Source organism: Toxorhynchites rutilus, chromosome 3 (genome assembly GCF_029784135.1).
Source record: "Toxorhynchites rutilus septentrionalis strain SRP chromosome 3, ASM2978413v1, whole genome shotgun sequence".
Taxonomy (NCBI): domain Eukaryota; kingdom Metazoa; phylum Arthropoda; class Insecta; order Diptera; family Culicidae; genus Toxorhynchites; species Toxorhynchites rutilus.
In genome coordinates, this window is record NC_073746.1 from 21,732,457 (window position 1) to 21,759,012 (window position 26,556).

Here is a 26,556-nt window from a genome sequence, read left to right on the forward strand (position 1 = left end):
ACCGGTTCATTTGAATTGGAAATACTACGGATTGATTAGAATGAATTTTTCGCGCATATTGAACAACAATCAACCAATAGCACACGGGGGAATCGAACGAGTCAAGGTTTTATTGAAATTTGTTTTTGTTTCTTGAAGATTATGTGAAATAGTGCAATTACATAAACCATATTTAATTAGCCGGTTTATAAGTTCATTGAAATGAATTAATTGAACAGTAATAGTACACGCCAGAAAACACTTTCATCGAATCTGCTATCTTTATAGTAGCTATACAATGTCGATGATTAGCAAGACGCTGCAACCGCTGAATGATTCAAATTGATTTTAACTTTAAAAACACTAGTTTTCATTAATCTATTGACTACCATCGATAGACGTCAAGAAACGGCATGGAGGGAAAAATGAACAATCATTGATTCGATGATTAGTTCACGGTAATCATCTGAATAAACAAACACCGGCAAAGCTGATCAACATCTTAGTTGATTTGCATCTTTGTTACACATGGATTATTCAATAGATGGAACAATGGATACCCTGGAGATGCGGCAACAATTTCTTTTCGATTAGTGAAAATAAAGTTAATTCAGTTTTATTTTTCTAAAAATATATGTAACAACGGTTGTTCGATAACTCAAGATTCAATTAGCTAGTTTAAAAACTCTCTTAAACAATTGCAATCTTAAGAAATGCACTTATCTATCTTATAAGGACCGTATCGTTATTTATGGGTACGCCTTAGAGTCTCCGTCTGAAAAAGACTATAGCTTGTTTTGACAGCTGTTTATTTTTCTCCTGTTGTTGACACAGTTAGCGTTCAGTTAGCATTGTTAAAAGATCGTTTTTTTCCTAAAAGTGCAATCATGAGAGGGCTAACAGAAGAAAAACGAAAATCCATTGTGACCAGATACTGCTCCGAAACAGGAATATCAATGAGAAAATTGGCGAAGGCGGAAGGAGTAAGCGTCCATGCGGTCCAAAACGCTATCAAGCGATTTGGTATGTATAATACATTGAAGGATCTACCCGGTCGCGGCAGACAACCTGGGCCATCCAAGCCAAACTTGGATAAAAAGATTTGCAGGCAATTTGAAAGAAAAAAGGAATTATCGATACGGGATTGCGCAAAAAAGTGTGGAACATCAATCGGTATGGTTCAACGTGCCAAAGAACGTAACTCACTGAAGGCATATAGAAAGCAAAAATGTCCCAAACGCAGCCAAATTCAGGCAAGTTCCGTGAAAACCCGTGCCCGTAAGCTTTACGATGGGATTTTAAGCAAACGCGAACTGTGCATCGTCATGGATGATGAAACCTACGTCAAACTGGACTACAAAACTCTTCCTGGGGCACAGTTTTACACTGTAAAGCAAGGAACAGATGTCCCGAACGCGGAGAAGTCAATTTTTTGCGAAAAATTCGGTAAGAAAGTGCTGGTTTGGCAAGCTGTTTGTCAATGTGGCATTAAATCATCTCCTTTCTTCACTCTCGGGAATATGAATGGTGAAATTTACCGGAAAGAATGTCTCCAAAAGCGTGTGTTACCGCTCATCCGAAAGCACACTGGTCCGACACTATTTTGGCCTGATTTGGCATCATGCCACTATGCACGTTTGACCTTGGATTGGTATCGCGAGAATAATGTCGATTTTGTGGAAAAGGAGATGAATCCTCCAAATTGTCCGCAAATAAGACCTATTGAAAAATTTTGGGCTTTGATGAAGGGACGACTGCGGAAGAAGGACAAGGCAGCCGATGACCTTGAGCAGTTCAAAAAGGATTGGATAAATGTGAGCAAACAAGTCGATGAAACGGTTGTCCAGAACCTAATGAGGGACATCAAGAAGCAGGTGCGATCATTGGCGCGAAAATCAGAATCTTGATTATTTTTTACTGTTACTCCTTTCTTTCATTCATAAGATACAATATTTTGATATCAGAACTGAAAAATAAATGCAATATTTGAAATAAAGCTGTGTTTTGAGCGTACCCATAATTAACGATACGGTCCTTATACACAACATGTAATTTTCCTCTCGCATCATGATCAATGCTATCTATTATTTACAGGTTCAATTTGCCAAAATCAAACACACTTCTATTTGTTTTTACTTATCTTATTACTACAACTGTTTTCTTCGCCTGTAGGCACTGAAACGAAAAATTGCACACGCCATGCACCCCCAGAACCATCTCTAATCTCAGGGTCCTTTCAACGGTTGAGCCCATTAAATCGTCGCGGGACGAACCCGGCGTGTGTCAGCACACTGTAGATATCGGCTCTGGATATTTTTTCGGCATGTCGCTCCCGTACCGGTTCCTCGCCGGGACCGAACCAGCTGAAGCGTGCCAACGCGTGGGCAACGCGGGGCGTCCGGTAGAAGGGATTCCGCAAGTAATCCGGCAGCAGCGCCTCTTGGGCATCGTTTTCCAACACCGCAGGGTGGGCGTACCGGGAGATGGCCAGTGCGAGCAGGGCGGATTGCAGCAGACAGAACAGTTTCAGCCACCTGGAAAGGGAACGAAACGCTGGGTGAGTTTAGGGGAAACATTTAAATTAAACTTGGTTCAATGTGTTTATCATGCGACAATCGCTACGTTGCATATGTTTTCTTCTTTGATGGCATTAATGACAAGTGAATCATTTGTTTGAGGAACCCCTCGAAGTCCTTTCGACGCACTTGCGAGAAAGCGGTAAAAAAACTTTTGACGTAGGATTACGTCGTTCGGGAACATATTGGGGTACAAATTGAAAATCGAAAATCAAGCACATCGTGAAAATTGTCCAATTTCAAACGCTTATTGCTCAGTCGTTTCATGATGGATTGATGAAATTTTTGCGTCAATCGAACTCGGCACTCGGCACAATTTTTTATATTGAAGAAAATAATATATGTCATGAAACTAACTATCGAATAATTGAAAAAGCTCAACCCCTAACCTAACGGAAGTACTCACTTCTGATTGGTCGAAAATGACGACACATGCGGCGGGTCCCTAACAGAGACATCAAACCAAGCAGCCTGGGGGAAATCGGCATTGCAAATACATGAAAGTAGTAGAAGCTTTTGTTCCCACCGAAAAGTGTTCCCTAACAGAGACATCAAAACCAAGGTGCCCGGGGAAATCGGCATCGAAGTGAGTCAGCAACACATCGAAGAGGAGGATTGTCTTGGAACGTTCGAAGGATCTCTAGCATTCGGCATTCCTTCTTCAGCAAACGGTCCAGTGGCGCACGAAGATCTTTCATCTGGCCACCGAACTGTCAGTAGTAGTTGGTTGCTCCCAAATAAGATCGTAGCGGCGAGACATTCTTCGGGGCTGGCATCTGGGGAATGGCGCGCGTCTTCTCAGGATCAGGGTGAAGACCATCCCTGTCGACGATGTGACCCAAGAATTTGATTTGTGGAAAAGAGAAACGACACTTCTCGATGCGGAGATGGAATCCATAGTCTTAAATTCGTTCCAGGACAGCGTACGCCACCGGTCTCTTTGGACAATACACAGGGCATGACTCGGGTTCGAGGTACAACTTCACTTGTGCTTTGGTGCAACGATCAAAGGAACTTTGAAAAACATCAGGACAACTTCCGTCTCTTGAGTTGGTGGTTGGCCAATCGTTTCCCAGACTTGCTCGGAGATTATTGTGATGTCCTGTGATGCACTGTCTAGTTGCAACTGGACCGAAAAGCCATTGAGTTCCAACTTAATGAACATCCGTTTCTTCGAGAGATCGACTCGCTTAACCAATGATATACATTTGAACTTAACTGTCATCTTCCTTTGTTTGTCGATCATTTTGGTGTCCTGTTTGACGTTGATGATCCGATCGCGTTCTTCCACCCGGTTTTCCAGTGTCAAGGTGATTCCAGCTCCACCACCGGTGGATTCTTCTACTTCCAGCTTGCCAATTGTGTCCGGATGTCGGCGACGCGTGATGACTGGAGACTAACCGAAGCGCTTTAAATTGACCTTTGGAGAGCTTCGATAACTGGAACGCTTCGCAGTACTTGTTGATGGAAGCAGCATAAGAAAAATAACCATCAGCATCGTTCCACGTGTACTGGAGACACTGATAGCGAGCGTGGAAGAGAAAAGTTTGGCGTCCAAAAAATGTTTTTCAATTTCGTGAAGGTTCCTTCGAACTTGAATTCTCGGGGATGCTTTGGTGTTTACGTAGCGTTCGTGGAACTGCGTGACAATCTTGCGTACAAGCCTTCTCACTTTCGCGTTGTCGTCCAACTGCTTTCAGCCTTCCTCAAAAACGTTTTCGAAGCGAGTATAGCACTATTCAAAAAGTATTTCGCCGTCAGGGTCGTACCGGAACTCGTCGATTCCAGTTGCGAGACCCTCGATGATCCGTTCACTTCCAACCGGATTAGCGTTCATCCGTTGGAGATCCTTAATCTGCTGCTGCTGGGTAGCAATCAGTTCCGTGAACCGTACAATCGCGTTGTGAAAATCCTGGTCGGTCATATTCGAGTTCGCTGTTCCTCGAAGTCTTTTGACGTAGAACTACGTCTTTCAGGAAGGGTGCCAAATCAGAAAACAGATCACGTTTTAGTGAAATAAAGTTAAGGTTGATAACTATTTTCACAGCGAACAAATTCTGATACTTTGCACACCAAAGGAATCGGACATTCTCTAAGATTCGTTTGATATGCTAAACATTATAATTCGCTAATCTCTAAACGGTTTAAATTCATGAAAACTGGAAGAACTTCCTTTTTTCCCATACATTTATTCTGCCAATTTGTGTGCTAATCCTACCCGTATTTCGAATGCTTATAACTCGAACATTTCTTAACAGATCGGAAAGATGTTTGCAATTGATAGGAAGTATTTCTCACAATTTATAATATATTATTTTTCATGAGATGAACAATTGAATAACTGTAAAATGTCAAGCGTTATCTGAACGCCCTAACTGCCAGGTTTTGATTGGCCCGATTTACGGTGTCCCCAACACAGACTTCAAAATAGATGTACCTGTGGAAATCCGCTTTGCAAATATAGTCGGGGGTATTTTTGTTCCCACCGAGCTGTCTTTCCCTAACACGGACTTCAAAACCAAAGTGCCTGGGGGAATGCGCTTTGTCAGAACATGCAAGTCAGCATTTTTTTTCCCACTGTGTTTCCCTAACACGTACTTCAAAATTAATGTGCCTGGGGGAATCCGCTTTGCAAATACATGCAAGTCGGGGGTATTCTTTTGGTGTTGAGTACTTTTGTACTCGCTTGTCGTTGTGCGGACCGAAATATGTTTCCCTTAAACGTACTTTCCACCTGAGAAGCCTGAGAAAATCGTGATTGCAGATACTAGAGGTGGATGGACTTTCGCGGTTCGAGAACTACGTAAACATGAGAGATGCAATAATTTCAGAGGGAAACGTAAAATACAATGACCGTTTGACAATTCTTTCGTTTACATACTCCAAAACATTCTAAAGTTCAGAAGGTCATAAAGTGAATAGTTTCCATTGACTATATAAAACCTTGCTTCTGTTTACAACAAATGGATATTAGTTTCTCATAGTCACTCAAAGGAATTTACGAAAAAAAATACGAAACTCTTCAAGTTTTGCCCAAAAAAACCGTCCCTCAAATATTGTTTCACAGTAATTACAGTTTTTATGAACTACATACAAATACTACACGAAGCATTCTATTTCTCAAGCATTGAAATTGGTAAAAAATTAATTTAGATAAATCATAGCCGGTCTTCTTAAAATAAAAAGGTTTTACAGGATCCAGTTTTCTTCCAGTTTTTTTAAGATCAATCTTCCAGTTTTTTCAAAAATATTATTGGCAACCCTGATCACATCCAATGCATGATGGAAGGTGAAGGGAAGAATATTGAACTCATTTTTATATTGCTTTCTCTTTTTATTCTATTTCAATTACTGGACGCACAAACACTGGGAGAGAGCGAAATTATTCCTCTCGCGAGCGATAAACCTCTACGCTTCGTATATTATGAACCTGTCCATATCCCCCCATTACATGTCCATTATACCCGCACCGATAAAAATGTTCTACTTTTCGGCTTGTTTTATTTTCAGTAAAAAACATGAAAAAAACACATTTTTATAAAACATTTGGCCAGTTATTTCGGAAACCAGTATATTGAACTGTAAGAAACTGCTTTTAAATTTTTGAAAACATGAGTTTCTAAAGATACAATTGAAGTTTTCCTTAACATGTCCGTCTGTAACAATCTGTACTTTTTTGACGAAAATCTGTAACCTGTACCGTACAGAATCTGTACCAAAAATAACGAATAAATCTTTACCTTTCCAGATAAATCTGTACGTGTGGCAACATTGCACGGGAGGACTACCCGAGCTTCTGGTACTTTGACCAAATTTCCTGTACAGCAACACGAGTGATACTATATTTTGCTATATTTTTTGTTGTGGTAGATTGTCCTTACAGTCTTTTACCACCAGATTTCGGATGGGAGTTGAAATTTGTTTACCAGCCATGATTTCTTCATGTTTCAATACTCTTTTCAACGATAAGCAACTGAAGCACAGCTTGAATCAAACTAAAATGGCGCGTACAAATACTTTTGACATAAGGCAACACCAATAACAAGAGGTGCGTCAATGTGTTGTGAAATTTTCTCATGTCATACCTGTTTTAATCAAAAACTACCAAATTTGCATAGAACTTGAAAAACTGCGAATCAAATTGAATTATTCAACGCTGTTCAATAACGCTTGATATGAACTTCCATATCAACCACATGTCATTCAGCTATAAAAAGTTTATGAATTCGGGTGGCCTTTATTCGTTGTGGGTCATTGTTCATATCCAAATCGAGCATATTTCATTTGGACCCTTGGAACCGTCCCCTTCGTGATACATGAAGAATTTAGCACTACTATCCTTTAAGTAGTTCTTTTATCCGTAGAACATCACGCTTACATTTCAGGGTCGCAATCCGATTCAAAAGACATTCCTATTGAGTTAAGTTGTACATGCTTCTTACGGCATCGGATGTAAACAATGAAATAAATTGTACATCTATCGCAGCGCTATCCGTGGTGATATTTGGAATATTATGGAGTTTCTCAAACAAACGAATATTTGCAACCCAAATTTTTGAAGGGTTTGTAGAACTAACTTCTTCTAATTTTTTTGATTCTAGATGTAGGTACCCTCAAGGAATCAAAAACTGCCAAAAATCAATTTTGTTGAAGGTGACGTTTATGGACTTTCTCAAACAAATGATTCAAGTGCTTCCCTGGGTGAAGGTCAACTTTTCTTCTCATCAACACGGCGGTGGTAGATGCTCAAGAAAATTAAACTGACCAAACTAACCATTTGGCCCGATTAGGTGACCCACATCTTTTGCTCGCTGAGCGACAAACGCTTGAGGGCAAATCACGTTCCCCCATGGGGGCCGCAAGCATTCCATCGCTTAACACACGCGTCAAAACATAACAAATGACAATCGTAAATAATATATAATTAATTGCAAACATTCTATAATTGATTGCGAAAAATGACATTCGATAAACGGCTTTATTTATGCTGTACTTATGCTTAGAGTCGGCAATTTTCCTCAATTAATGATATTAATCCAATAGGTGAAGCTCTCGGTACTCTCGAGATTGGCTCAAAACTGTTCCAATATCTGCCCCGGATAGTTGTTGCCTCGATTGGTTTCCTCGTTATTGGCACCTAGCCGGCCACAGCTGTGATCGTCTGCCTCGTCGAAACCCTCCAAGCATAATTTAGCACCTTCTGCCGGCTTGACAGCTTCCGCTGCCTAACAAACTCCATTAGCAGAGGAGATGCAAACTAGTGGCGGGTACCGGGTGTGTGCGAAGCTCGTCTCCAAGCGTATCAATTACACATCTCTCATGCATTAGGTACTTATAACGAGTAATGGTGGATGGATGGAAAATTAAACAAGTTCGGATGCTTAGCGCTTACGTGTGAGAAAGGGAGGGGGAGGTTCGCACACTTCGCAGTTTTATGGGTTCTTTTGATTGGTTTTAATTACAAGCTAATGGAAAATCGATTGATGCTATAAATCAACCGTTCGAAAATGAAACGCATTTTACGTGTGGTGCTGCATTCGTTAATTTCGCTAAATGTTTGAGGTGCAAAGAGTTATTTCTCATATATTTTTTCGCTCAATGCAGTCCTTTCGCTGTCATTCCACCCGGTGGCGCCGTCTACTCGAACCCGTTCGAAACGAAAGCTTCAATCGTTCGGGTATAATTACGGCAGATTTGCTACACCTAATTGCACTCCCGTTCGATGCTCGATATAGTTTTTAGTTGGTAGTGGCATTTTAGTGAGACTTCGCATCGAAAACCATCATTTATGTGCCAGCGGTTGGTCCATTCGAAAGACGACGTAGGCGACCGGGGAGCAACCGAGGAGAAGAACTAAGGTTAGATAACATTGATTGATGTACTCGAGAAATAGACGTCGCGGAGAAGAGAGCTTTACGATGGCCTTTCATAAGCGCGTGAGTTCCGTTTCCGTTCAAATCCGTCGGTAGGAATTGCAAGAAGAAATGCGCGGGTGGCACCATAACCTAAAGACCAGATAGGTGCTAGTGGTGGACGGCTTCGTAATGGGTCACTGTAATCTAGACATGCGGATCACGAGCGCGATTGTGCTTTCCGTCGTCGTCTGGGTCGACTCGTGTGCGTTATGATCGAATATTGTTCGTTACCTTTCGAGGTGAGTCATAACGACGTGCGCCAATGAGGGCGCACTGAGGACGTAATAGGCGCTTAATTGGTTGTGATCGGAAGATATTGGGTCAGCTTCGAATTCCAACGATGGCCGGACAACTGTAGAATATTCGATTGGTTCAACTGTTGCAAAGGCTGTCGATTGATCCAGTTTTCTACATTGTAGAAGTGGATAGTTGTGTGTAGTTCAAGAAACAACTCTTTCCAAGATGTTTTACCTTGCAGCACGCATTTTCACTGGTATTAAATTTCGTATGAGTTTTATCCTTTTAACTTGTTTCATTCTGTACTGTTTAAAACATAATATAATTATTATGTTTCGGTTGCCATGAAGCGACATAAATGCTCCTAGGTCTCGAATAGAATTCAGAGAAGCTTTGTCTATGGAGGCATAAATTGAAAGGCATGTTGTTAAAAAAGTTTTTCTTGTGGATGATTCGATTTGCATGTATCCATACGGGAAGAAATCTCAACGAATATGCAACGCTGTGCATGATTATATCCTATGCTAGGTTGGTTGAAAAGTTCGCGGAGCCGTTTGGTAAACGGACGTCTTCTGCTGCCACAATTTCTTAATTTGATGTAAAACGCTTTCAAAGTATAAATTTTATGAGTTATATACGCACCGTCAATTCGCTCTATCAATAAGAAAATAAGATATACTCGTATTAGGACATTGCATCTCCCCCAAGAAGGTATGACTTCCTCAATAAGGTTACTATTTTTGATTTAGCAGAATCCGCAGTCTTCGCTGGATTAATACACTGCATTGACACAGTTAGTGTCCCGAAGGTTCAGCTTCAAAATTACAGAGGGGCATTTTTCTTCTGATAGTTTTCCTATTTTTCTGAGATGATACGTACTCGAACAGTGTCCGGTCAATAGACCGGTCTGCGTACTCAAATCTGCCCCATTCAAGCTGGTCAGGCTACGTGTTAAGGAGTGTGTCGAAAAGTAGTCTTGAACATTTAACACGTTATTACACACAAACGGGTGAACTTTTTTTTGTTGTGTAATCAGAGCACGCTTTGTTTACATGTCAAAAATCGAAATACAAATCTAATCATAAAGTTGGTCATAAAGTTGTTTTCGAAATGTCGCGGATTGATTTGGAAACTAAAAAGAAATTTCTGCACCGAAAAGGGTGTTACATACCACAAAATAGCAAAAGAAAATCAAAGTTTGTCCAGAAAGTGTGAAACGAATCGTCGCAAAGTTCAGTAATGAGTGTTCTTTCGAGGATCTCAGCAGAAGTGGACGAAAATCCGGACCATGTAATCCCGTATTGGACCGAAAAGTTGTGAATTATATTCAGAAGAACGGGTCTGCATCTATTCCTGATTTGGCCAAGAAGTTCAAAACCAGTGTTGGGATGATTCAGCGGATTAAACAGTGACATAGTTCAAAGACCTATAAAAAGCAAAAAGTGGCCAAACAAACACAGGAGCAGCAAGATCGCGCTAAAACACGAGCTCGAAAGCTATATGAGAGTATTTTGAACAATCCCAACATACGTCAAAGAAGATTCCAAAACGCTGCCGGGACCTCAATTTTATATCAAATTGATTGGAGAGAGTGTACCATTAGCGGATACGACTGTTGCGATGGAAAAGTTCGGCCAAAAAGTGCTCGTCAACTTTTTTCACAAAAGTTTAAATTTATATGGAAGAATGCTTGAAGAAGAGATTGCTTCCGCCTTATAGAAAGCACGAGGTTTCTCCTCTATTCTGGCCGGATTTGGCATCGGCACATTATGCCAAATCCACTTTACAATGGTTTTCGGAAAACAACATCATGTTCGTCGGAAAAGACCTCAACCCATCTAAGTGTCCCCTGCTTCGGCCAATTGAACGTTACTGGGCAATTATTAAGATCAAGTTCAAGAAGGAAGGTACAGTGTCTAAAAACATGTCAGAGTTCAAGAAGAATTGGTCTGCAGCGTCCAGGAGGTGCACAAAGACTACTGTGCAGAATTTGATGAGTGGAATTAAGACTAAAGTTCGATCATTTTTTAGAAATCAAAATAAAACTTGATTTTTTCCATTTCATTGCTATGTAAACTTAATATTCTTTTATAAAATTCACTTTCGTAAACACTTTCTGAACGTTTTATTTCGATGTTTGAAAGTTTAAGACTACTTCCCGATAGGTGTAATGGACAATCTTGATTGTTTTGGTAAAGCCCTCCAGTTGGGTTCGTTCATCATACTGAGAGAAATAATTAGTAAATATAACGAAATTTTTGGTAAATGCTACCTATCTGTAATCATTTTCAACCGTACTATTATAAACATATACGAAGGCAGTCCGATAAGTACCTCTGGTAGGTGTACATTCTACTAATATTTGCATTACCAAAGGTATTTGGTAGTTTTCTACCGAGAATGCAGTTATTCCAGGTTTTGAGCTCAGATTTCAAACCGGAAAGTCCTTAACCCTCCTGTACTCGCGTGCAAAATTATAACACGTATACTCGCGCACGGTGTCACAGACCGAAAATTGAACTTCTCTGTAATGTTGCCATTGTGTATTTTCAGGCTTTATTGGCATTTATTTGAAGAAGAGGGTATGATTGAATGAACAAACTCCAAAAAATATGTTTTCTTCGTCTTTATTATGTTTTAATAGTCATCTAATTCAGCCTCCTCAAAATAGAGTAATTTTTGATACTCCAACACAAATAACGAAATTCGATTTTTTTACTGTTATTAATTGAAAGTAAGCAACTGAATATAATTCATGGAAGTATAAAGAGCTATAAAATAACATAAAAACGTATTAATCGATTGTGGTTTCATTGGTGTGAGAATCAGAACATAGCATAAATGCATGCTCGAAACAAACATATTTTTTACATTCCATGCAGTTATTGTATGTTTTTCTGGTCTTTTATCGAAGAGAAGAATATATGACGACCTTCTAGATAATTACCAGATGGTAAAGGTTCTGGAATATAAAGTTTGCATATTTCTAATATTCTTTGTTTCTGTTTTCTTAGTAAACTAAGAATTAATGCCTTTTTAGATGGGGCATAAAAAGATGATATAAAAAGATTTCTAGGAACTTCATTTTCTTTTTCTTGTATTCTTGTCGATATTGTCCATTATAAAAAAAATATCCCCGAAACTGTAACTGTTTAAAGTTACCATAAGCTACCGATTAGTTTATAGTTCACTGTTTACAATTGTAACTAAACGTTGGGTTACAATGCAAAATTTGGTGGGAAGGCCAACCGTCTGCTTGGACCTCAGCAACATTGTAAATACATTTTGTAAAATATTTGTTTGTGCTGTCTTGTCATTTGAGAAATTTACAGTTCATGTCCACATCTTGTGTTTGACTTGATGTTATTTCTCATATGACAATGAAAAAAAAAGTAGTATTGGGAGTCTGTGATTAACTGTCGTAGAAAAGATGACGTATGAGTCCAATTATTGCAATAAACCAAATAAACCGTTAATCGCAGACCCCCAGGTTGGTGTTTCACAATAGATTATTTTTTTGTTAGTTAGTTTTTTTGTATTTATTTATTTAGTAGTAGGGAAGAAAAATATGTATTTACTTATTTATATATTTATTTACTTATTTATTTATTTATTTATTTATTTATTTATTCATCTATTTATTCAATTATTTATTTATTTATTTATTTATACATTCAAAGTTTATTTACAATTGCGTGTTTGTTTTATTCAGTTCATTGTTTCTTTATTCATTTATATGCGGAAAGCAAGTGCTAGGTTTAATTGTCCAGGTATAGCATGCTACCTTAAATGTTTATTTATTAATCGTGACACCAACCGAAACCAATAGTATTAAGTTGTGTTTGTATTGTCGGAGTAGTCGACGCCTTCTCTGTCATCGAATCGAAAGGGGGACGGCTCGGTGTATGAATTGGAAACGACCCTTAGTGGAAAAATACCAGGGAACCTGAATAGGGTCGAGAGCTTCAATAGGTTGAAAGAATTTCAAAAGACGAGCAAAGAATTTAAAAAGGAAAGAAAAGCGTTGAGAGGAGGAAATTAGCGAGGATCCGAGAGTCTTCGCGAAGATTTTGAACAGCACGGACGCAGTTGTTATCGCTGCCGAAATTTTAAAAGAATCCCGCCACCTAAAAGGGATCCGGTTATCCGTGCTCGTGAGCTAGCATAGCAATTTTGCTAGGCTCTTAGTAAGTGGTTCCGGAACCATGTGTGAAAATAATTACAAGCCGTCTCAACTCTCTGATCGACTAGTGTCGCCGGCCATCGTCACATCCGGCCGTGCGACGTGAGAATAAGTTTGATCCCCCATCGTCGTGTGACCGTCTCTGAGTCCTGCCGAAGCCGTCCCGTTCCCGCCATTGCCTGTTCCAGCCCTCGAAGAAGAACCGGAAGTCGACCAACGCAGCGAACGGCCGAAACGAAACCGGTGAGCTCGAGCCATAAAAAAAAACCAAAATTTGTAATAAAACAAAAAAAATACATGCATAAAAATCAATTTATTTATTAAGCGTGAATTGTGTGGCCATCCAAACCGCGGTGTTCTTTGTTTGTTAGGTTTTACGTAGCAAGTCTTGTTCTCCGCCGAGGATAAAAAGTGTTGTAATTGTGCTTTTCCACCATTGTGTCCACTATTTTGTTCTGTGTTCCGCGTCGCCAGTTATTGTTCGAAGTTTCCCCAGAGGTCCCTCAACAGACGACCCAAGCTGCGTCGAAAGAACCAGCTAAATCAAGTAAGAAACTAACACAATTCTTCCACAAGTGAAATTTTTTTCACAAGTGTGTATATGTATGACCATTATATTTAGCGAATAACTATACGAAAGTCAAACATTTATATTTTGCTTTTGAACGTATGAATCTAACGACGAATAATTAATATATGGATTCGTTCAATCCAGGTACAAAAGCGACTGAAATCAAATAAGAATAGTCCGGTAATGATCTTATGCATTATATTCAAAAAATATCCCACGCCACTAACATTAATTGAGGGGCTCAGAATGCAAGGGGTGTGAGTGACTTGATCGATTTCTCTTCGTCAACTTTTTCTTTGATTAATAATTCAACTGCAAAAACGTTCCAATTTGAGTTTGCTATAGAATCTGATAGATGAGGTTCTGACCTACCTTCCACATTGTCAAATACAGCTGGGAATGAGCTTGCAGCTAAGTTATGACCAAAAGAGAGAGTCGATGTAGAGAAATCGATCAAATCACTTACACTCCTTTCATTCTAAGCCCCTCAATTTATACATGGTCATAACTTAGCTGCAAATACATTCCAAGCTGTATTTGACAATGCGGAAGATAGGTCAGAACCTCATCTATCGGATTCTCTAGCAAACTCAAATTAGAACGTTTTTGCAGTTGAGTTATTAACTAAAGACAAAGTTGATGAAGAGAAATCGATCAAGTCACTTACACCCCTTGCATTCTAAGTCCCTCACATTTCATTCAACAATATTCTAGAATATGAAAAATGGCACTTGTCCAAAAAAGTTACTCCTATACTCGCGTCGGTGTGTCAGACCGAAAGTGTTGAAAAAGTGGCACACGTCCCCATTGTACCAAACATGCGATACGATAAACGATGACGAACGACGAATAACGAAGCTAGAGAGAATCGCAAAATCGTAGTGTTGATATTTTCTGAGAAATGAACGAATTATTGATTTCTCGGTCTGACAGACCAATGCGCGAGTATAGGAGTGTTAAATACGATGCCCGATAAATTACATTCGAATGTCTACCGTGAGAGAAATTTGTGTTTTATTTTTAATAGTTTTCCCAAAATTTTAATTTTTGTAGAAACCTCACTTTCCAAATTTCGAAAAAATGGTCGCCAAATATGGAACTTTTTATTTTTTACATTAAAAAATCATTGAAATACTGTCATCGTCATACCGAAAAATCGCCTTTCCATATTCAGTAAGATCCTGCGGCAGAATTGGCTTTCGTCCAAGCTTTGTACTGGCGGTCAAACCTTGCACATGTAATCTATACAGAGTGGTTTTAGGCACGTTGAAAGTTCTAGTAGCTATTGTAAAACCACCATTATTCTTCTTACACATTTTTAGTGCATTTTACATGTCACTTTCGGCAGAAGTTTTCCGTTTCTTTGCGTTAGAATTGCCAGCCATCTCGTTTTCTGTTGTAAACAAGACAGTTCCATATTAGGCAAAACATGACTTTAACATGAAAATGAGTTGACATCAAATCCAAGTATTTGTTCTGTAAGTACTCACTTTGATCTTTCCAACGGTACCGAACAACATGAACTTTCGAAACTTTTTCGACCAGAAATTTTTATAAAAAAAATCATACAAAAAAAAATATCAAAAATCACGTTTTCGTCGATAACAACCACCAGACTTCGTCAGGCGTGGTTATTTCACTAGAGGAACAACTTTCAACCGTCGCCGGTAGAATGCGTTGCTTATTTTTCGAGATATTGACGCGTTCCATATTTGGGTCCGCTCCCCTATTATTCTCAACATTTGACAGGTTTATGGATAAATTTTATAGGATAATCGAGAAGCATATTTTGGTTTTTAGTTAAATTATCGAAATTGAGGTACTGGTTCACCACCCCTGATCATTTCATCCGCATTTTACTTATGAATTGTGAAATGGTCTTATAGAAACTGGACAGCTGAAATTATCATATTTAAGCACAATAAATAAACAAACAATTCTTTTGAACGAAATTGACGTTAAATATACTTTATTCTAAGCATTCAACATTGTATGAATGTATCTGTTTGTGTTTGTGTTGCAACGAAATATAATCAGGGTGGTCTTATAGCAGCCATTCCATGCCAAACCGTTCTCATATTTTCGTGAAAAGTGGTAGTTTCGCAAAACATTAGACCCATATTTTTTTTATTCTTTCAGTAGGGAGACCATTTCCATTTTAGGGTTGTCCGGAAAATCAACTTTTTGTTCTTATTTCCAACAATGACGTTTTTTCAAAAATTCATGACTTTTGAACTACTAAACCGATTCAGATGATCGACATATCAAATTAAATCAAAATTAAAGGTTACCTGGTCTGTTTTAGGAAATACTACACCTGCCCCTGCATTTGAATTCTGTCCTCATTATTATTGATTTTATTCGGTTTTTATTGTTTTCATAGTCTCGGGACCTAGGGCGCTATATTTTTTTTTATATGTTTCTGAAAAGCTGACGAAACCAGAGAGGCATATTTTTCCTTTTTGAGTTATGATTTTTCAAAGTTAACCGATAGTCCAAAAAATCAATTTTCACTTTCCTTTCAAAAATGACTTTTTTTTCAAATAGTTATTACTTTTAAAGTACTCATCCGATTCAGATGATCGATATATAAAATTAAAGCCAATTAGCTGGCCTTTTTTGAGTAAACGACGCATTTGTCAATTAATTTAATTCTAGTCGCATAGAAATATTGAACGAAGACTGAAAACATGTTAACTTTGAAAAATCATAACTTAAAAACGAAAAATAACACATCTCTGATTTTTGGATACGCCGTGTAAAAAAAAACCTCAGCTTTCAAGAGAAAATATAAAAAATATAGCATTCTTGGTTCCGAAACCATGTAGACTATAAAAAATTAATACAATGAAAAATTACGAAATCAAAATCCATTTTTTTCGCAAGCGTAATATTTTTCAAAATATCTAATTGGCTTTAATTTTATGTGTCGATCATCTGAATCGATCCAGTAGATCAAAAGTTATGAATTTTTGTGTTGAAAAAATAAAGAAGATTTTTTGAACCATCGGTAAACTTTGAAAAGTCATGACTAAACAACGAAAAAAAACGCCTCTCTGGTTTCGACATATGATATGTGAAAAATTCTCAGCTTTCCAGAAAAAAAAATAAAAAAATATAGCGCTTTGGTCCCGAGACTATGAAAGCAATAAAAAACGAAAACAATCAATAATAACGAGAACAGAATCCGAATTTTCTGCAGGTGTAATATTTAAAAAAAAAAACAAGGTGATTGGCTTTAATTTGATATATTGATCATTTGAATCGGTTTAGTAGTTCAAAAGTTATGATTTTCTGAAAAAAAAATCCTTTTTGGAAAAAAGAGGAAAATGTTGATTTTTTGGACAACCCTAAAATGGTCACCCTACTGAAAAAAAAAAATATGGGTCTAATGTTTTTCGATAAACTGATAGCTGATAGAAGTTGGACACAGTGTGTAATCGAGTCCGCCCTGTATAGGATAATAACACAAATATTGGTCTGCCCGATCCACTCTTTTCTTGTAAAGGGTGTGTCACATCAAATTGCATCACGGAAAAAACGCTGTAGAAATTCGCCCAGTAGACCGATCCTTTTGAAAATTTTAGACAGTAAAATAAAAACTATTAAACAACTTTTGGCATTTTCTTTTTATTCATACTTCGAGCCCAAGCCCGTATGCTCGCACCTTCCTCATTTCCCCGTCCATAAGGTTCTGTACAACGTCAGGTTGTAGTTTTTTTTGAACAGAAATCCATTTTCTCTTGAAGTCCGCCTCCGATTTGACAACTTTTGGGTTCTTCCGGAGGGCCTGCTTCATAATCGCCCAATATTTCTCTATTGGGCGAAGTTCCGGCGCGTTGGGCGGGTTCATTTCCTTTGGCACGAAGGTGACCCCGTTGGCTTCGTACCACTCCAACACATCCTTTGAATAGTGGCACGAAGCGAGATCCGGCCAGAAGATGGTCGGGCCCTCGTGCTGCTTCAATAGTGGTAGTAAGCGCTTCTGTAGGCTCCTTAAGGTAAACCTGCCCGTTTACCGTGCCGGTCATCACGAAGGGGGTGCTCCGCTTTCCACAAGAGCAGATCGCTTGCCACACCATGTACTTTTTGGCAAACTTGGATAGTTTCTGCTTGCGAATCTCCTCCGGAACGCTGAATTTGTCCTCTGCGGAGAAGAACAACAGGCCCGGCAGCTGACGAAAGTCCGCTTTGACGTAGGTTTCGTCGTCCATTACCAGGCAATGCGGCTTCGTCAGCATTTCGGTGTACAGCTTCCGGGCTCGCGTCTTCCCCACCATGTTTTGCCTTTCGTCGCGGTTAGGTGCCTTCTGAACCTTGTATGTACGCAGGCCCTCCCGCTGCTTGGTCCGCTGGACGAATGAACTTGACAAATTCAGCTTATTGGCGACATCGCGGACCGAACTTCTCGGATCACGTCTAAACTGCTTAACTACGCGCTTGTGATCTTTTTCACGGACGGAGCATCCATTTTTGCCGTTCTTCACCTTCCGGTCGATGGTTAGGTTCTCGAAGTATCGTTTTAGAATTCTGCTGACCGTGGATTGGACGATTCCCAGCATCTTACCGATGTCCCGATGTGACAACTCCGGATTCTCGCAATGAGTGCACAGGATTAATTCACGACGCTCTTTTTCGTTCGACGACATTTTTCCAAATTTACGAAAAATTGACAGTGAAGCATGGCCAACGTGATCTATACACTCTTATCTGATTATAAGCGAAAGCTTAAGATATAATTCCTAAAAATTAAATTTCTACAGCTTTTTTTCCGTGATGCAATTTGATGTGACACACCCTTTATTTGTTGTAGTCCAACACACTGTTGGTTTTTTTTTTATTATATTATTGGTTTTTCTACATTTTTTTTTGAGTGTTAGTCAAAGTAGCATTATGTATTGTAGAGATCATTCGTATCGCTTTAGTTCTCGAATCTCTGGATTTCACTTTTCAAGTAAATTTTCTGCAAGTTACACACTGTTGTAATAATTATCCATGTAGAGGTGGTGCCACTTTCCATTAAAAGATGTCAATAGATCTGTCACTGTTTTTTCTAAAGATTGTCCAACGCCGGACATATCTTGAATGAGGAAATGTATCCCGTAATCGAATCACAAAGCATTCCAATGAGTATGCTATATTTCGTAATTTTTGACGGATTATAAACCTTAAAATTTAAACGTCCAAGCCACGGTATCATTCCTTCATCAATTGAGATGTTTTGGCTTGAATTGAAATTTTCTTCAAACTTCTTGGAAAAATAATTATTTATCTGCTGCACTTTGAAAAGTCATTACCGGCATTATCCGTTTTATTGTTGTTGTCGGAAATATGTAGAATCGGTTGCGGAACATCGAAAATATATATATAGGTGTGTCCATCAACTGATTCGTTGACCAATAATCATTGATCCTTGGTTATTTTAATTACCCATAAAGATAGCATGTACAAACCATTTTCCAAGTTCGGGCGTAACGTCCACAAATTTGACATTTTTTTCTATCATGTTTCCTTCTATTGCAAATTTTGATTGTAGTACTTGTTGGTTTCATTACTTATATATTCAAATAGGTCGTTTCTTATATATAATCCTACGATATCCTCGACGCTCTGTGTATCGTAATATGTTTGGACCCGGAGATCCTTCAAATTTATTATTGGTTCTCGGTAAATCAAAGTCTGACCACTGTGCACTGTCTTCTTCGTCTGATTCATCCTCTGACTTAACACCGACCATTGATTAATCTTGTTATTGCTACTTTTGACTTACTATTACTTCATCACAAAGTGAACAGAGTAGAAATAATTCTGCGAGTCACGCTTCTGTCATTTGACGGACGAACGATTTCGACCAACTCAAACAACCGGAAGCTGCTGAAAAGCGGGGACTGTTGTTTCGTTTTTGATAAAACTCGTACAGACTACACCATCTATTATTCTTAATTCTATTTTTAAAGGCAGGTTGGGTAGCCACAACATCGAAATATACGCTAACTTCTCTGAAGCCTTAGTTTTTTTCGATCATCATTGAACTACATTTTATCATCCTCATGAGCTTAAAATGGGCGGTTTGAAAAATAAATTATTATTTTTTTTAATAAAAAGTTTGTACCCTGTGAATAAAGGGTTTCTTTATGCGCTACGTGTTGGCGTTATCCGTCATTCCAAGTCTCATATCGCTTTCCGACAATCATCAGAGTGAGCAGCTGGACTGAGAAAGAAATTCAAATGACGGTGAGACCCAAACTACATCAACAAACTGTGTTACAGGGCATAAACACAACGAAAGACTTTTAATGATAGTTAAATTAAATATTTTGTTCTCTGTCTTGAGAAAAATTTTAATTTTAGGTCAGGTTCCGAATGCTCTAATCGGTCAGCTCAAATCAGCATAACTCCAAAATACTAAGGGAAGTCTAAACATCTTTTATCATTCACGTAAAGTGATAAATTCCACATTAAATTAAAGCACGATACATGAACAGCAATCAGTTGGAATGAACATGTACAGACATACTAATGTTTTCCTCTAATCCCATTCAAAGTCAATACCTGCGGAGAGAGAGAGACCCGTCTCTTATCTTGATTTTCCATCAATTTTACGCTGAATCAAACGCAATCAACACTTGCAGGCACTTGGACGACGAACCGACGCGTGCGCTTCGCCCTGCCGCAGGCGTATTGGCGACTATTGACGCGTACGCGGAAATTCAATCACGTCCAATAAATTACGAAAGAATCTCTTCCTTGATGGCCAAGAAAGAAAAAAAAAGAGCATGCGCCCAAGTACAAGCCAGCGGCGTCCAAATTAAGCCGCAAAAAACATGTTTCTCTGCGTGTGTTCCACACGCGCACCTCCAACCAAAACAGCGGTTGCTTCCCGGTGCAAGCGCTTGTCATGCGATACAGGTGGTTTGATACTAGGGAAGGTATTCCATGGTTTGGTTGAGTATTTGGTTTTGGCTTCGTTTTTATTCCGTGAAGACTGGTATCTTCGCAGTGGGTGGATTTGCGAATCTACAAACTTTCGTCTGCTGAAATTTATGCGACAAGTTACGGTTGTTGCAACTGTGGTATAACAGTTGTTCAAACTCCTAGTGTGAGTCAACCGGCCCATGATCCGCATTTTTCTCCCCAGCATTGCGAACCGGGAAATGCATTCGTCAAAGTTGCAGGTATTGTGTAACGCTCTGTATGAGCGCAACAGACTGTTCCATGAACTATCTTCATAGTTTTAATTATATTTTCATCACATTGATAAGAAGGAAGCGACATTGATTACATGTTTTTATGAAATTATCAATCATTCGACCATCAGGCGAATGCACTCAGCTTCCCACTTTGAAGGACATCACCGTCACTTTACTTGAACTCCGTCAAAAAGAGAAGTCGACGATCGACGATCAAAGGCTGCACATGTTGCATGTTGAAACAGTGGGAAGAAGAATGATGGTGTCCTCTGAAGGTCTCAAGGAAAAAATAACTATGGCAAACTCCATGTGCCGGGTTCCTGACCTTTGAGCGTAATCATCAGGAACACCTCTTCCTCTCACTCAGAACACACAAGAGCTTTAATGGCGGAAAAAAGATACTCTTCTAATTGCTTTATTCGCTATCGACACGTGATATCTTTTTGCTTAAAGTCCTCAAACGAAGAAGCTGCAAGTCGTGATAAATCAAAACGCGTCACACAAGGTAGAGGAAGATGAGCAAACAGCAATGATAATCCCACAATCAAAAGCCGCTCACCGTTCGTTCGTTCGTTCATCAACTGTATGTTACGTTTCATCATTATACGATATTACTATCCATGATGAAAAACCGAGACCATCGGATGTTTGTGCTGGGAAAGGCTTCGCAATGACGTACGTGTTTCACTGTGAACAGATGATTAACTGCAATAATATGAAAAAAACTCGTGAGAACCGGTGGGACAATCCGTGAAGGTTTAAGACACTGCATACATATTTTTGTTGGTAGTTTGGAAGTGATTCTTCGATCAGATGGTTTATATGTTAATTTCTAGAGTATCATTTTGATACACTTTTTTGACATAGGACGTTTAACAGAAACGATGTAAATCTAAAATCTGAAATTTGGAGATGTGAAACAATGAAAGATTTCTACCGCTTAAATGACTTATTTTTTATATTTGACAATCGATTGAAAATATTTCTACGCAGCTATTACACCAAGACAATTATAATTTCTTTGAAATTGCATAATTGAAAAAAGTCAGGCATTATCGAACGTAAACTTTACGTTGAATAATATGCGAAATTATGTACAAAAAAATCGAATGGACTTGCGATCAATGGGTTTGCGGCCAGTTAACAGCTTTTCTCCAAGCTTTCCAAATTATCTGTTTTTATGTCTAAAGATAGAGTTTTAATTTTTTTTAAATAAGTCTTTTTCAAGACTAGAGGCAAACGAACTGACAATGTTCGAAGTCATATAATTCAAAAACTGGATTAAACTAATCAAAGTTTGAATAAAGAAATCATGAAATAGTTATCAAATTTCATCACATTCCTAAATCTTAAAACAATCGAATGAATTTTTCTAATGATTGTAACAAATTATTTAATAATCATAGCACCTCTTCAAGGGAGAGGTACTGCTTATTTCACGGCATTTTATTTTCTCTTTTTTGCATACCATTTCTGAGTTTTTCTCTGTAATGGTGTCAAATCAGGCCGGAACAAGATACAAATTTTACATTTTTTTTGTTCTTGGTACATTATCAGTATATTTTTTTACAATAAAACCATTCAACAATTTTTTGAAAATTTTTATTTCTCACCTAATTTTTTTGACCTAAATATTTTCGTGATGTACTGTATTCTATTAGTCAATTCATTTGATACCGATATTGAGGAGATTGCAAAAAAATACATTGCTTACCATTTTGTGGCGGCAAACTTTCTGAATTTATGTTGTTCATAATGTAGCATGTTCTCCATGTCAAGCCATTCATTTTTTAGCAGCGGCTAAAATGAATTTTTCAAGATCATGAAAAACGCAGATTTATAATGACAGCAGAGATAACGGTGTGTTTCAAATTTCAGATCAATCAGTCAATAGGAACAGGGTAAAATTTCTATTGATGTGCATAGATCAAACAGATCAAGCTGAATGAAACCTTTTGGTCAATTGGGGACTGCGGTCATCTAGGATTTGCATTTTTCATGATCTACTGTGTTCTACCTGTCTATCACTTTCATTTTATAGCCATATAGACATTTTTATTATTTGTATCAACATTTAGCCTTCAACATAGCCTTCAAGGCTATTTTGGATTTACATTTTTCGTAAATAAATGTCTACCACTAGTCAATCCCTCTCATTTGACACCCATATTGATGGGGTTTTCAGAAAATATGTAATCCGCCATTTTGTAGCTGCCACTATCTTGGATTTTGGAGATCATGAAGTACGCAATTTTGTAATAACTGCAGAGATAAAGCTGTATTTCAAATTCCAGATTTTACCCACATACAAACGGTGAAGCTAAATGAAGCCGTTTAATTCATGAAAATATGTCGGTTTTAATGCCGTCTGGTGGACAACGCTTCTGTATTTTCTCATATCACACACACTTACACCTACACATTGTTGTTGATTTTAGCCCATTAACGGCCAGACGTTCGAAATTTACAAAGGATTTGTTCTAATTTCCGAAAAGCCGGTCGTTAATGGGTTAATGCGTTGCCAAATGTGGATTGAAGTTGTTACGAATAACCGGATTTGATGTTCTGTTTTATAGAAATGTGTTCAATATTTTCATGCTCATCGTGCCACGAAACCAATCGGTTCTTTTCAGAACCAGCATAACTTTCCACTGTAGAATGAGACATTTGCATTCTAAAGCATTATCCTAAGTGATAAAAGGTATATCCGAAATAATAAAAAGGGAAAGGTTTTTTTTTTTTGATAATATGTATTCTAAAGTAATATCTGAAGCAATAAAAAGCGTACGCAAACCTGTTTTTGTGCGGTCCCTTTTGGCGTGATTCCTGGTTTGTGCGACTCTTTTTGTGCGATTTTATTATGACATCGGGTCCTGAATCACGCAAACTAATTGCACAAATAAAAAAATCGCACCTAAACAGTAACACAAATGAGAAATCGCAGAAAAAGCAACCGCACAAAAACAGGTTTGCCTGTATTGATTTTTATAATTTTTAGTCGCAAGTGGGATTGTGTGAATTTTTGTTCGGACTTATTGGTGTTTTTTTTCAATTTTTGTGAACTCGAGTATTGAATTCGGGTTAAAAGTGGCATCAAGGTGCAGTGATTTGAAGCCGGATGTGAATTCTCCAGTGGTGAGAGCTGTCAAAATGTGTTCGGTAGAAAATATAAGGTGAACATTTATTCATAATCTTCCATGTTTATTTTTCCTCGACAATAGCTTCATAGTCCTACTTAACAATGCGTTCGCGTCTTGAACAGCACCTTTCCTTTTTTCAGCTCTCAAGAGATTTTCAATATTCTACCAGAAGGTGTGTTTTCGTTGAAAATCACTGAAATTCAACGGGTTTACAAGTGTTTCTATCGCAGAATATATACCCACATGATGAACACTATTCTACTATTGTGTATTCACATAAACATGGATGCGCGAATGAGACGGAAGGAAGTGGACAAAAGGTCTAAGAGTTATGTTTGTTACTTATTGACTTAAAACTCGTTTTAATAGCCCAAACATCGCTTTAAAACCAAACTACTGAAGTTACAAAAATCTATAAATTACGGTATCTGTTTGAAAGTTCATCCCAGCCGTGATTATTTGTTGAGTAAAGATTCATTACAAAGCATGAACGATGGATTCAGTGAAAAGTTGAATATTGATTTCTCTGCAATTGACTGTAGTGATGGTGCAGGTTTTTCGGAAAAAAATATAAACGATCAAAAGGTCAGGCGAAACACTTGCATTTCCACTTATACGAGGATTTATACCATGCTTATAAATTCTTTTACATGTCCGGTTCTCGCCCGAAGAAAGATATACTCTGTTTCTGGGAATGGATTGTGTATTGTGAGCTACTACCAAGCAACCTGTTTTTCACATGTAGGGGAAATCAGGGTAAAACCGACATCTTCGACTTCAAATCGTTACAGAACCTCTCTTCAACTGTTCATGAGCCATTCTTCAGTATCTGTTGATCATTTTTTGGTTAGTACTCGAATTTTGATAGAATACAAAAATTGATGTTTTCAGGTGAAATAAATGGGAGTGCGGGTGAGATCGACACCCTGTCGGGTAAAACCGACACCTTTGAAGAAACGAATGAAAAATTGTTACAATAATTTCAAAGTACTAAGAGGTTATCTATATACTATGTGGACACTTTAAGATTCCAGTTTAGGTGAGCCTCCACGTGAAATGTGCCGATGGGCGTTGAACGAAGGGATACCATGAGCTCTGCCAAACTTTTTTTGTTGGCATGCCCGATTCAACGTTGGTTTTGACTGTTTTATTAGTTTAGCCCTGCCGTTTTGTCTGTCGAAAATAAACACGAGGCATCTACAAAAAGTAAGAACGCATTTTTCCTGTCTGTGAAACACAAACCAGGTGTCGGTTTTACCCTGACTGAAGGTGTCGGTGATACCCCGAATAGACTCGAAATTTCAAAATCCATCTCAAAAACTACATTGACCAATGATTTACGATGAATTAAGCTCATAAAAGTATCGAATTTTCCACAATTTTCCGACTTAAAGACTCAAATTCCACGAGATAAATTATACATGGACTGTCTTATGTTTGCTGGCCGGTTCTGTTTTGTCGCTTGTTTTGACAGCAAAGCGACTTCCGCAGATCTGAAGTACCTCGAAACGTAAGAAATAAGAAGTGTGTACAGGGGACATCGGAAAATTTTTAAAAAATTGCTTCTGACTGAAAAAATCAGGAAGTGTCGATTTTACCCACCGTGTCGGTTTTTCCCTGATTTCCCCTATGGCTCGCTGTCGTTTTCGACGAGGAAGTAAACATGTTCTGGGAGAATAGAATATTTAAGCTGTGTGAAAGACGGCGAAAGAAACAGAACTATGGATGTAAAATCAAGTTATAATGCTTTGATTGTAAATGATGTTTTTGTTTTCGCAAAAATCGACATTAACATCGGATTAACATATTTTCATTCTTCCTGATTTTTTAAAATTATAGTTGGCAACCCTACTTGTTACAATAATTTCAAAGAGGTTATCTATATACTATGTGGACACTTTAAGAGGGAAGAGGGGAGATAGGTGCAAATTGTATGTAACTGGATCGCTCAAACTTTGAATGATAAAAAAAAAACAAACAAATTCATGTATTTCAACCAGAACTGCATTTTTTCATCAATATCACTGAAAACTGACGAGCCACGTTACTCACTTCCTACTGACAAACATCTTGGTCAAATGGTGACTTTGTCTGTTACTGAGCTTCGTCAATACGCTTTGACCGATCAAGTAGGCGGTAGAATTGTCCGTAAAGAATTAATAATTGTCGCAGATTGCATTCTATTTTCATCGAGCAAAGTTCTGATATTCGTTCCTAATGTTATTTCTTGTATTCACTGAAGTGAATACTATGTCGAACACGCGATAACGTGTGAGCGATTGCAAATCATTTAAGCAACGGAATATATAATTGACCAAACATGTTGAAATAATGAAGACATTTCTGTCTTCGTTGAAATTTCTGTCCAATATGGAAATTCACGAATTTGGAAGTCCGTTTAGACTCATTTATATCCTTTGTTCCCCTAGAAGTTTTTTCATTTTATATTAGAATGGTATTCAGATGGCAACGTGAACAAATGCATCCTGATAAACGTGAAAACTTCCATGACATGGTATTTCTCGTCTTGACGATCATGGTGCGCTGGCTTGCAACATGCTTTGAACACTCTGAAAAACTATTTAGCATCAAAGCACGGCAGTGGAACTTCATACAAATCACTCGTCGAAAAGTGTCTCCTTTTCCACCGCTTGTTTACATCGACGAATATATGTTTTTCCACTATGTTTCGTAGGAGAGTGTATGCATACTGACAGATTTCTACTACGAGGTGTTTAATGAAGGATGAAAGGTGGGAATGTTTA

General features: G+C 38.3%; 1 protein-coding gene across 1 annotated transcript in view; it reads right to left on the minus strand.

Moving 5' to 3' along the window:
• Positions 1-593: 593 nt before the first annotated feature.
• Positions 594-26,556, minus strand: part of LOC129776191 (uncharacterized) — a 52,970-nt gene continuing 27,007 nt past the window's right edge. Inside the window, exon 2 of the mRNA XM_055781684.1 lies at positions 594-2,513. Coding sequence (XP_055637659.1) covers positions 2,216-2,513 — 298 coding nt within the window. The 3' untranslated portion in view covers positions 594-2,215. The remainder of the gene's footprint in view (positions 2,514-26,556) is intronic.